This window comes from Orycteropus afer, unplaced genomic scaffold (genome assembly GCF_000298275.1).
Source record: "Orycteropus afer afer isolate SDZICR_OR568_19922 unplaced genomic scaffold, OryAfe1.0 scaffold00123, whole genome shotgun sequence".
NCBI lineage: Eukaryota > Metazoa > Chordata > Mammalia > Tubulidentata > Orycteropodidae > Orycteropus > Orycteropus afer.
This window is the reverse complement of record NW_006921710.1, coordinates 6,508,937-6,520,813: the sequence shown is the minus strand read 5'-3', so window position 1 is coordinate 6,520,813 and position 11,877 is coordinate 6,508,937. Positions and strand designations below refer to the sequence as shown.

The 11,877-nt window shown below is 54.4% G+C and overlaps 2 protein-coding genes across 2 annotated transcripts; one reads left to right on the top strand and one right to left on the bottom strand.

Moving 5' to 3' along the window:
* Window positions 1–3,666: 3,666 nt before the first annotated feature.
* CFAP157 (cilia and flagella associated protein 157) lies at window positions 3,667–9,821 on the top strand. The gene is made up of 9 exons (XM_007944371.1): window positions 3,667–3,833; window positions 6,026–6,297; window positions 6,885–7,038; window positions 7,498–7,765; window positions 8,129–8,259; window positions 8,419–8,569; window positions 8,912–9,081; window positions 9,265–9,451; window positions 9,756–9,821. Exons 1-9 carry the CDS (start codon window positions 3,667–3,669, stop codon window positions 9,819–9,821), a joined length of 1,566 nt encoding a protein of 521 aa, XP_007942562.1.
* Window positions 9,822–10,141: 320 nt separating this feature from the next.
* On the bottom strand, window positions 10,142–11,498 carry PTRH1 (peptidyl-tRNA hydrolase 1 homolog). Its single transcript, XM_042781467.1, has 4 exons — window positions 11,451–11,498; window positions 10,853–11,072; window positions 10,525–10,624; window positions 10,142–10,211 (listed from the first exon to the last, which is right to left on the bottom strand). The coding sequence occupies exons 1-4, from the start codon at window positions 11,496–11,498 to the stop codon at window positions 10,142–10,144; spliced, it is 438 nt and encodes a 145-aa protein (XP_042637401.1).
* Between the last annotated feature and the right edge of the window lie 379 nt (window positions 11,499–11,877).

The following is an 11,877-nucleotide window of genomic DNA, read 5'->3' as shown; positions in this document are numbered from 1 at the left end:
AAAAAAAAAAAAAGACCAGGTTTGCTGGTCTGATAGAGTCTAGTGAATCCCTTGAGATTATGGCCCCTAGCTGCCCTTCAGGTCTGGGATTGAATTCAGTCCTATGGCTTCCAGCCAAATAATAGACAGACGTATGGAGTGAACATTTACATCAGATAGATATACTACTTGGAGTGATCAGTCATGGGAGAACAGAAGGGCAGTGTTTGCACCAGGAGACAGCTTGGGGTGGGGGGGGGCAGGAGTGCATGGAAAGAAAGGACACAAGGGAGAGGTAACTATGGGAAGAAGTGGGAAAAGAGCTGTTGCATTGTGGGGGATTGCAGTCAATGTCATGAGATAAAGTGTTATTAACTGCTGTATGAAAAATGAATTTGCTTTGTCAACTTTCACCCAAATTACAATTTAAAAAAAAAAGATTACAACCTTGGAAACCCTATGCGGCAGTTCTTCTCTGTCCTATAGGGTCACTATGAGTTGGAACTGATGTGAGGACCACGGGTTTGGTGTTTTGGTACTCTATGCCAACCTTCACTTAGGCTCTGGGGATGCAGCCATGAATGAAACAGACTGGGTCCTCCGACCTTACAGTGATGGAGAGCAGATGTCATCATGCACACACTGAATAAATCCCTGACGTGTCACGTGTTCTCCAGAGGCCTGGCCTCCCTGTCTCTCTGTGGCTTAGGCTTCCTTCTCCCCAGAGCTTGATGCTCTCCCAGAGGTGACAGTGCCTGGGGTCCACCCAGCTACCCTGGGCTGGTCCTGCACTCTGATGAGCCGCACATGATGCATCAGTGCCTCCTCAAAAGCCCGGCTGCTGGGAGGGCTTCTGGGCTTAATGGTCCATCAGCTCCAGCCCCACCACCCCCAGTCTTCAGAAGAGGACACAGAAGGCAGTTCAAGAAACAGCAATGAGGTATCTCTGGGGTAGATGATGGCCTGTGGCCCCAGAATAGGCAGCTTTGGTGAGGATTCCTGTCTTAGTTCTCTAGTGCTGCAATTACACTATGGAATAACACTATGCAATAACGAATGGATGGCTTTAACAAACAGGGATTGATTGTTTTACAGTTTAGGAGGCTAGAATTCTGAATTCAGAGAACTGGCCTTAGGGGCTGGATGATGGCCCCTGGACCTTGGGCTTCAACTCTGCCTCTTGTTCCAGGCCCACTGGAGCTGGAGGTTTCTGACTCATGCAGCTACTGGCTGCTGAAGCTGACAAACCCAAGGTCAGCAGGTAAAATGGCACAATCCCAAGATGAGCAGGCAACATGGCAGGCCACTGGTTCAAGTCCAGGAACTGGAAATGAAGACGGGCAAATGCAGGATCCAAAATGTGCCAAAAACCTAGAGACCTTTCCCAAAGCTTTTCTATATATACCAGAAGCAGGCTACACACTCAAAGGTAACTGCCCTTCAACTACTTATCTGTTCACAGCAGATGACACCATGGAGGTGGTTACAATCTCAACGTGGGGAATAACTACACTACACCCATCTCCCCAGCCACTCAAAACCTCAGCACAGCCAAGCTGACACACAACCTTAGCTACCACAGTCCTCAAGTAAATCCCAGAAAGGGATATCCCTCCAACCCGTCCCCACCACAGGGAAACTGGCCTTGAAGTCCTGCTGGCCACTAGTGCCCTATGACTGCAAATACACAAATAAGTTTGTTCTTATCCCTGAGGAGCAAGCCTGGTGCTCAGAAATGAACAGAGTACAGATCTCAGAGCTGACATCATCTGTGGGCTCCCAGCTGCCTGTGGGAGCTGCTGGCCATACTGTCCTAATTGGACTGGGAATTGAGAGCTGCCCCCTGAGATGGTAAAAGAAGGTAGAAGTTGGGAAAGAATGGGCAGAGGGAAAGGGCAGCTGGGGGACACTGTGGGGAGCCCTTGCTGAGCTAGGCTCCTATTGGAGCTATTCTACTGAATACATCACTATTCTACTGAAGTGGTGAAGGGCAGAGGAGTTGGGATCAGGTCTTGGGCATTGGGCCAGGCTTCCCTCCTGTAGGGCCTCTCACTGCTGAGCAGTCCGGGCAGGCAGAGCTCACTGCACAGCTTGGAGGCTCCACCAAAAAAGGTCCATGCAATGGCTGAAGCCCGTGCTTAAGTATGGAGGCCTGTGCCCCTCTGCCAGTCATGTTTCTGCCCTCCCTGGCTGCCCCAGCCTGCAGGGAACAGACACTCTGGGAAAGGGACAGCCATAGGCTGGAGGTCCAGGGGTGCTGGAAACTTCAGAGGGTACGCAACCAGGATCTCCTACATAGATCCCCTTCCAAAGCAGGCCAGAGCTTCACTTACTTGCTCTGCTGATGGCAAAAATGGCCACCATTTCTTGATCGCCCACTGCATCCCTGGGCCATGCCATGCACTTTACAGGCAAGGTATCACTCAGTCCTCAGAACAGTCTTTGAGGGGTAGGTACTGTTACTCTCCCCATTTTACAGCTCAGAGAGGTCAGGCCACAGGCCCAAGGTCGCACTGGATGCAAGAGACAGTAACCAAACTTGAGCCCCCTTTAATCAATCACTGCTCCAACTGGCCTCACTGGCCAGTAGTAAACACCCCCTCTCACCATCCCCCAAAGGCTCTCATTCCTCTATCGTCACCCAAGGTTCCTACCGTTCACAAGAGCCAGCCCTTCAAACAAACCACACTTGCTGAGGGAATGATGAACTTCCCCTTGTCTCTTCACCAGACTTTGAGGACAAACCAAAGCCAAGTACTAGGAGAACAGGTTCAATGAGGACCTGGTTGCTGTCTCAGAAGTCCACGCTGTTCCAGTAACCACCTGGGCTGGTGGTGGAGAACCAGAGGAACACGTGGCCAGAGGTGAGATGGAGGTAAGGGACAAAGATGGAGGGGAAGAGCCTGGTTGAGGCACACAGCTGCCAACCAGGGCATCTGGCCAGCAGACACCTCCCACTCTCACTCTCCCCTACCCCGCAGGCTGCTACCACCCGGCCTAAAGTTACCAAAGCAGAACAGGCCTTGGTTTGCCCAGTGTTAGCACTGAGCAGATGCACACATGCACCAAGTTGTGTGAAAAACTAAACCAGCCCCTGGACAGAGACGTGCTAGGTCCTAGGGCCCCAGCACAGGACCCTCTGATGTAAAGTATCAATTTCTTACCATACTGCTCCCCTAACCCTGCTTTGAGTGACAGAATGGTGGGGCTACATCACCAAATGGTTAGCCAGATGGTCTGAGGCCTCTGGAGAGGGACTTCTTGGCCTGGGGCCAAGTAATTGCTTCTTCTGCTCCTGGGTGGCTTGGGGAAGGCCCCACACCTCTCTGACCTCCATCTTCTGATTGTACAAAAGGAATGGATGGTAATTTCTAGGGTTTAATATTCCCCCACATCTCTTATTCCACATGGGTGAAAGAGAGGCTAGCCCAGAGACCAAAAGAGTGCCCCTGAGAGCCTCGCATCCTGGTCTCAGACATGGTGAGGGACATTCAGGCTTATGTGATGTTGTCTGCCTTGGACGGGGAGGCTGGTCAGCAGTGCACAGCCCAGCTAGGAAAAAGGCAGGGTCCCTTTAAGCCTAGACTCATGCCCCCTGCTTGTTGCTATGTATAGAGTCAACTTCCTTAGCAACCACCTGGCCTTTCAAAGGCAGCCTCTAGCCCTCTAGCCCTGGTGCTACCAGCCATGGCTCCCAAAAAGCAAGCAAGCAAGGGGGGCAAGGAGCTGGAGATCAAGAAGAAGAAAGGGGGCAAGAAGGACCCCAACACAGCCAACACGGAAACAGATTTCAACAAGGAGACCCGGGAGTTCTACCATATCCAGATCCGAGACCTGGAGGAGAGGCTGGCCCGGTGGGTGGTGGGTGAATGGGCAGAGAAGGGAAGCTGGTCCATCCTCAGAGGTGACTGCTGTACTTTGGCCAGGAGTCCCTAGGCCTATGTTCTCACTTGGGCTCTGTCACTCACTTTCCATGTGATGCCCAGGCTCCCCCCTACCCACAGCCTCCATTTCCCCATAGGTAACATCGGGAGGATTTGAGATTTTGAGGGACAAGAGATTTCTCATCCCATCTCCGTTCCCCGAGTCTTGGGATCCTATCCTAACTAGCACCCCCACTACAGGCCAGCATCCGCTCCCTCTGCCTTGCTCCTGCCCCTGGGATAATGCACTTTATATGCACAGACTGTCTTCGAGTCGGATCTGACTCATCGAAATCCCTCCTTGGGTTTCCGAGGCAGTATCACTGTGGAAGTAGATTGCCCAACCTTCCTTCTGAGGAGTGGCTGGTGGGTTTGAACCGCCAGACTTCTGGTTAGCAGTCAGTTGCCTTAGGCATTACGCTACCAGAGCTCCTAAGCACTTTATGAAAGTGCAGAATTTAATCAGTGAGATGTATCGGCTGGAGGGTGGACCTGTGTCCCTCCTTCCACATCCTGGACCACAGTGCCCCCGCTGTGATTTCCTGGCCCACTTCCAGTGGCTGCCTGCCCCACTGAACTGACACAGTTGTTGAGCCCAATTTCTCTCTAAATGGAAATGAGGAGGGTGGGTCCCCTTTCTACCACTTGTGATGTTTTCTCCTAGGAAGTGTTATGTGTGACAGGGGTGGTAGTGTTTGGGGAAGCCCTCTGACTCTTCATTCAGAGATAGGTTAACTTGTCCATCATTTTGCTTCCTTATTTTAAAAGTTTCCTCCCAATGAGAGGAAACCCCTTTCCTGACAAACAGACAACAATTATTCCCCACATGATGTCCCACATAATCATCGCTAGTATCACTGAGCCTCTTATGAGCCAGGTGGGCCCTGTGCTGGCGCTCACTGCATCCTCATGTCACTCCCACTAGAGGTCCTGATGTCATCCCCATTGCACAGGGGGGAGGACTGAGGTCAGCATGGGGAGGTCACCCCCAGGAAGTGACTTCATGGCTCCAGAATGGGAGCACTACCTCCCTGACTCCCCCAGGCTAGGCTGCTTCCTAAATGAGCTGAGCAGCAGGCTATGTCCGCACTGCACAAAGTAGGTCATTCACCTCCCTACTCCCACAGTGCCCTGCAAGCAGTAGCCATGAATAAATTATAACTCTTGCAAGTAACTTCCATCAATGATTGCATTGAAAACTGGTAAATTGATTATGTGATGCTCTTCCAAATTACAAGCTTCCCTTGCATGGAGACACCAGTTGGAACATATTTGGGGAAAATGCATTTGGTAGACAGTTATTGAGTGCTTACTATTTGCCAAGCCCTCACCTGAAAATAGAAGTAGAGGAGGTACATGTCTGCCAAGTGAAGGAAACAAACACATTAGATTCCAGTGGAACAGAGCCATTCTAGAAAAAAAAGCATTAAAGAGAGGGCCACAAATGTGGGAACACCAGGTTCATTCAATGGACAAGGGTCAGAAAAGTTTGCAGCAGAGGAAACCAGAGGTGCAAAGACTTGGAAAGGGGAAGCGCCACAGTGTTAGAGAGTGGTACAATGAGGGCTGATGGTGGCAGTCTGTATTGTGATGAACAGTTTTGGCTTTGGGATCAGACTGACTTGGGGTCAAATTTTGTTTTGCCACTGACTAACTATGGGTTCTCTTAGCCTCAGCCTCTTCACGTCTCTGAGCCTCAGTCTCCTTGTCTGTAAAAGGAGCATTAAGTATCATAGTACCTGCTCCCTAATGGGTTGTTGTGAGGACTCAACAAATACACATTGAGTAACTACTATGTACCAAGCAGTGTCCTAGGTGTAGGGACACTTCTGTGAACATAAAACACAAAGGCTCTGTCCTCAAGGAGTTTATATTTCTAGTGATGGAATGAATGAAAATTGCTTAGCACGGCAGCTAGCATAGTGTTGGCTATTTCAGAGAGCATGATGGGAGATGAGGCTGGGTTCCGATGGGGAGGAGCTTCCAGTGCTTCGTTGGAGGGTGCGGGGGGCGGGTGTCCAGGAGAGTGGGCTCAGATGTACTGGAAGCCTGGTTTGCCTAGCCCAACCCGGGGGACCACCACCTCAGCACAGACCCCAGGACCTGTGCCCCACCCATCCCAGGTACGAGGGGAAGTTGGATGAGTTATCTGTGCAGGAGAAGCTGTCCCGCCAGGAATATGAGCAGCTGGCTAACAGCAAGAAGGAGATCGTGGCCTTCCTTAAACGCACACTCAACCAGCGGGTAGATGAGATCACCGACCTCAATGAGCAGCTCCAAAGCCTACAGCTGGCCAAGGAGATGGAGAAGGACACATTTGAGGCACAGCTAGCCCAAGTGCGCCACGAGTTCCAGGAGACCAAGGACCAACTCACCACGGAGAACATCGTCCTGGGTGAGGGGGATCTGGCAGGCCAGCCTGTGGGTGGGCACACACCACAGCACAGGGAATTCGGGCTCTGGCTCTTTGGACTCCAATTCCAGCCCTACCACTGACTATCTTTGTGGACTTGGGCAAGTACTTCCCTCTGACCCTCAGTTTTCTCACTTGGGAAATGGGAATAATACTCCTTTGAGTAACAACAGCTATGTGCTGCTTTGCACATGTAATTGTCCTAGCAATCCTGCAAGGCAGGAAATACTATCACCCCATTTGTAGATGAAGAAGCACCTCAAAAAAGTGAAGGGTCTTGCCCAAAGTCACCTAGCTGGCAGGGGTTATTGTGAGGCTCACTGATGAGTGCCTGGCCCAGAGGTGTTTAAGTGCTTTCATGAGAGTGAGCACTGCCGAGGGAGGCTTCTTGGAATAGACAAACCTGAATGAAGCTTAGTAAGATTAGTGGAGGGGGCATTCAAGGTAAAGGTGGGCAAAGGTATGGGGCAGGACAAGGCTCCAGCCCCACTGGATCGGGATGCGTAGGGAAGACAGGAGGAACTAGAAAGTACAGGGCCGAGACCTGAAGGGCACCCTGTGGTGGGCAGGGGGAAAGCTGGCAGCCCTGGAGGAGTTCCAGCAGCAGAAAGAAGAGCTCACAGAGAAGTGCATGATGCTGGAAAACCAGCTGCGGAAGCAGGAGAGCAACTACAAGGACCATGTGTACAACCTGGAGAGGAAGTCAGCACTGGATAAGGACAGGTGGGCAGGCCAGGTGCTGGGCCAGCATCCTGCAGGGCCTTTGTCACTGCAGCCAAGCACATCCCAGACTCAGCCTCTAATGGTGGTGCTGGGGGAGTGGGGGATGCACTATATCATTGACTTTGCAACCTGGCTGACTTCCCCCCAGAATCCTGACTGGTGATGTGTGGAGTAGGAAGAAAATTAATATGCTCCCCAGCCTCCCACTGGCATTGGAGAACCCCTGGACTTAGTTTTGCCACTTTGTGTGATTTCAGTCATATTTAATGGATAATACATTGCTGTGGTTCAAAATCCAAAAGGTACTAAAGGCTCCACAGCGAAATGACTGCCAGTGACCCTGCCTCCTCTAGTGACCCTGCCTGCTGGGTGCTCTGGGGCTGGCACAGGAGGTGAGAGGTATGGGGGGCCTGTGCCCACCCTGCCCAGTAGCCTCTCACTCCTGCTCACCCCAACCAGACTAAAGAATGAGATCATCCAGCGTGTGAATCTGGTAGCCAATGAGTTCCGCAAGATGGCCAGAAGCCAGACCTGGGAGACCACCAAGCGGACCATCCAGGAGAACCACAGCATGTCCCTGCAGCTGGCCAAGCTGTCCCGGCACGGTGTGCAGCTGCTGCAGGAGAGGGAAGAGCTCCAGGGCAGCCAGGACAAGCTGTGCAAGCAGGTGGCGCTGCTGGAGGACACCCAGAAGAGCATGGCCAGGCACAGCGTAACTCACCAGAAGGTGCGTCCGCCCGGCCCTTGTCAGGGTTGGGCACATGAGGAGGAGGGAACCACAGGGGCCCTGCCCTACTGGTAGAAAGGACCAGCCTGGCAGATGTATGGGGAAAGGTCCTCCCTGTGGGAGGTGCAGGATGCTGGCCCCAGCTTAAGATTTTCTTCATTTGCTTTAGAGCCCCCATAATTTTTTGGAGTGGAGCCCACTCCTAAGAAGCTTATGGCTCTGCCTAGCGGTGGTGCTGAGCACCTAGCTGGTTATTCCTCTCCTGGGGCCTCAGCTGGACTCCATCTCATGGGGCAAGGAGCTCTGACGGGGTCTGGAGCTGGGAAAGCGGGACCCACCTGAAGGCACCTGCTGCTCCCACAGATCATCCTCATGCTGACTGAGAAGTGCCACCAGCAGCAGCAGAGCACAGCGGAGGTGAAGCAGCTGCGCCAGCTACTGGGCCACCTGGAGGAGAAGTTCCAGCAGCTGCAGAAAGACAACCAGGAACTGAGGTGGGGCCCGTGGAGGCAGGAGGGGCAGCGACCTTCAGCCCAGTCCCTTGTTTGCCACATGACATGGTCAGTGACTTTTCGTCTTAAGAGGGGACAGGTTGAGACCTGGGGCTGGATGTCTACCCCTGTGGGCTGCTGACTAGCGCATCCTGGACCCAGGAGCCAGACAGAACAACTCAATGTGCAGTTGGAGCAGCAGCAGGCCAAGGTGCAGCAGCTGGAGAAGGAGCTAACCGAAGAGCAGAAGGTTCGGACCCATCTAGAGATGACCCTGACCCAGGCTACCTCCTTCCTCCAGGACATTCTGCAGGTGAGCAGGAAGTGGTGACAGAAAGTGGCTGTTCAGGGGCAGAAGGTGCTGAGAGAGTAACTTGGGAGCTCTGGCAGGACGTTGGGCCAGGGTCAGAGGCTCCCTCTTCCTCTGAGAGACGCCTGTCAAGTCCATCCTCTTCTGTTTCTAGACGAACCTTTCAGCGTTTCCAGATAGATGGGTTGTTCTCGAGGGCCTCAGTCTTCCCATTCAAAGGATGGGCATCACACCACAGCCACAGAACACCCTGAGAAAATGGGCACTGGGTTGGGGTTTCCAGGAGTGGGGGTCAGGGTCACCATGGGCCCATCCCCACAGGCTCACCCCAGGTCCTCCTGGCAGATGCACTCAGAAGAACAGGAGGATGGGGACTCTGATGTGGTCTTCCAGCTGCGATGCACAGAGACGCTGCAGCAGTTGCTGGCCATGCTCAGCTCAGCCCTATCCCTGAACCCAGAGGCGGCTGTGTCCCAACAGTCGGAGGCCCACCCCCAAGGCCCACACAAGGACAGGTGAGAAGGCGGCCTTGGAGAAGGTAGTCATGGGGAGCAGGGCAAAGGGAAGTAACCATGGGACATGTCCGGGGGCAGTCCTCAGCCAACTGTGGGCCAGAGGCCTACTCTCCCTAAGCCCCTCTGGGCCTAAGCCTCTTCATCTGTGAAATGGAGGTGATGACCCCAGCCTCCTCCTTACAGCCTGCCCAGTACCCAACTGCCTAAGATGGGCCCTGTGCTGCAGCAGCTGTCTGCAATCAGACCCTACCAGCCGGGGGACCTGGGCCTGGTACCGCGCCGGGCACACATCCCACCCAACCCGCAGGACCTCAGGCTGCTCTCACATGCCACCCGTGTGGGAAGCCTCCAGCCATACTGCAGCCCTAAGGTAAGGGGGCCGGGGCCCGAGGGGCAGCAAGTGGCTGCCAGCCCTGGGTGTGAATCAGGGCTCTAACACACTGCAGCTATGTGACCTTGGGGATGTGGCTGGACTGCTCTGAACCTCCATTTCCCCGTCCTTAAAATGGACTGAGGAAAGCTGTGGCAAAGCCTCAGTCAACCACCAAGCCATCCTCAGGCATCCCCTGGGAGAGGGCCTGCTGGACCTTGTCATCCCCTCCTCCACAGGCCCGGGAAGGGTGGGAGACCTTGAAGAGGTCTCAGCTTCTAAACTTCCATCTTTAATCTTACAGGTCCATGGCTTCGGTTCTCCAAAAAGGCTCAGACAGTTCAGTCTTCCTAAAGTTTGTCACCAATAGGAAACTGAGAGAAGATTAACCCTTTACCCCAGAAATGGACCATTCTGCCCACAGTCCCCACTTTATTCCATAGGCTGCCTGGGCAGTCCAGAGAAAAAGAGCTGTATAAAGCATGGATACTGTAGGTTGGTGTGGTGGCTCTGTGGGCATAGCTGAGTACAACAGCTAGGCACTAAAGTCAGGCTGGCAGCCATGTCCACGGCTTCAGGCGTCCAGCATGGGCTGCCCCTGGCTTCGCTCACGGATGTGGTCCAGGAGCAAGTCGGTGGCGCGTTCCAGCAGCAGAGGCAGCAGCTCCTGCTCAGCTGGGGAGAAGCAGCCTAGCACGTGAGCGTGCACTGCGTCAGGGTGTGCGGGGCGCCCGATGCCCACCCGCAGCCGTGGCATTGCCTGAGGGGAAGGCAGAGGAAGCTTAGGTGAACTCATAGTCATAGTACTGGGGGACCCATGCATACCCACGAGCCCCAGTGCACGACAGAGGGGGTCAGACTTACACTGGAGTTGAGACAGCTAATGCAGGAACGGACGCCATTGTGGCCCCTTCAAGAGACAGGGGAAGGGCAATTAGTGCCTCCCTGGGGTCAGTGCCTCTCCACCCCTCCCTGCCACTATCCCTGGCCTTAATTGAGGTCAGTACTCCTACACGCACCACAACTGGCAGCCCTAGGACCCTCGCCTCACCCTGTCTGGTTCTGGGCCTCACCTGGCGCTGCCCCCCAACTTCAGAGCCAGTTTTCCCAGGGGCTTGTCCAGCTCATCATGCACCAGGTAGACTTCCTCAGCAGTCAGTCCCAACAGCTCGGCTTGGCACAGGGAAACAGTGGGCCCGTGACTTCAGCATCGGCCTAGAGGGACCCTCTCTCCTCAGGGGCATAGGAGGGGCAGGAATAAACCCCACTTCCCATACAAAGAAACTGAGGCCCCTACAAGTACCCAAGGCATGCGGTATTTAGAGGTTAACAGAGAGGTCTGCCAATCTCTTTAACCTGAGCCCACACAGTGGCCCGCCCAACCCCGGTGCCCTCACTCACCTGCTCGAGCCACGCTGCGCCCGTTGGCGTTCATAAGCCGCCGCGGCCGGAGCAGGACCACCTGGGCATCCCCCAGTGGAGCTAAGGCGAGGTCCGCGGCGCAACGCCGGTCGCGCGCCCAACTCTCCGCTACACCCAGCCGCCGCGCCACCTGTCCCAGCACTGCCATGCCCACGCTGTGCCGCGTGCCCGGCAGTCCCGGGTTCCCCAGCCCGGCCACCTGCGGGCGGCACCAGGTAAAGTGAAATCGGCCACGTCTCCCCAGTCCCGATCTCACACGCCCTCTGGGACCCAAGGCGGAGGTGGAGAAACTGAGAGCAAGGGCCGGGGTGGGGAAGGGGAGCGAGGAAAGAGACCCCGACTCTTCCGGAGACAAGAGAAGGCTAGGTGGAAACTGTTGCCCCGCAGGCTGCATCGGCAGGGCGCTCGGATACAGAAGCTGAGTTTCTGAATAGTTTGGAGCCCGTCGTATTGGACCCATATTCCAGATTTAAACAAAATTAAAACAAGACAAGGAATTGGGAGACTTCGCACCAGAGAGAATGGCAGAATTGTAGCCTCAGGAGCTTCTACGTCACGGCATCCCAACTCCACTTACCAGCCACCTCTTCCCTGGGGGTCGAGGCTCCAAAACACACCAGCTCATAGCCCTACCCATCCACAGCCCAGCGAGTGAAAGGCCTGGAGGAGGCATGCTGTCTCCATTCACGTTCTCGAACCCGCCCTCTGACGTCCACCTTTTGCAGCCAATCGTGGCCACCATCTGTTCAGGGACGGCCTCCAGCGTCCAATCCGTGGCGGGACTAGGTGGCCGCCATGTTTCTGCGGGGCGGAAGCGGCTGGGCGGTGGCCGTGTTTGTGCGCCCTGGTACATCCCGGAGCGTGGCGTCACTGTGTTCCTGTGGGGTTTATTGTGAGATTCATAGAGCACATGTTTGACCTCCAGCGTGAGAGGCAGGAGCCTCATTATTGCCCTGCCTCTCTGTGGAAACCCGACAAGTCGTCTTCCCTTCTGTAGGCCTCGG

What these genes read in the sequence shown, in the direction of transcription:
- CFAP157 (XM_007944371.1), top strand. Translation starts at nt 3,667, where the DNA reads ATGGCTCCCAAAAAGCAAGCAAGCAAGGGGGGCAAGGAGCTGGAGATC. An exon ending in ACAGCGTAACTCACCAGAAG is followed by an intron (nt 7,766 to 8,128) that starts GTGCGTCCGCCC and finishes CTGCTCCCACAG; the next exon opens with ATCATCCTCATGCTGACTGA. An exon ending in AGCCATACTGCAGCCCTAAG is followed by an intron (nt 9,452 to 9,755) that starts GTAAGGGGGCCG and finishes TTAATCTTACAG; the next exon opens with GTCCATGGCTTCGGTTCTCC.
- PTRH1 (XM_042781467.1), bottom strand. Translation starts at nt 11,498, where the DNA reads ATGAGCTGGTGTGTTTTGGAGCCTCGACCCCCAGGGAAGAGGTGGCTG. An exon ending in GCGCAGCGTGGCTCGAGCAG is followed by an intron (nt 10,625 to 10,852) that starts GTGAGTGAGGGC and finishes CCCTGTGCCAAG; the next exon opens with CCGAGCTGTTGGGACTGACT. An exon ending in AAGTTGGGGGGCAGCGCCAG is followed by an intron (nt 10,212 to 10,524) that starts GTGAGGCCCAGA and finishes CCTTCCCCTCAG; the next exon opens with GCAATGCCACGGCTGCGGGT.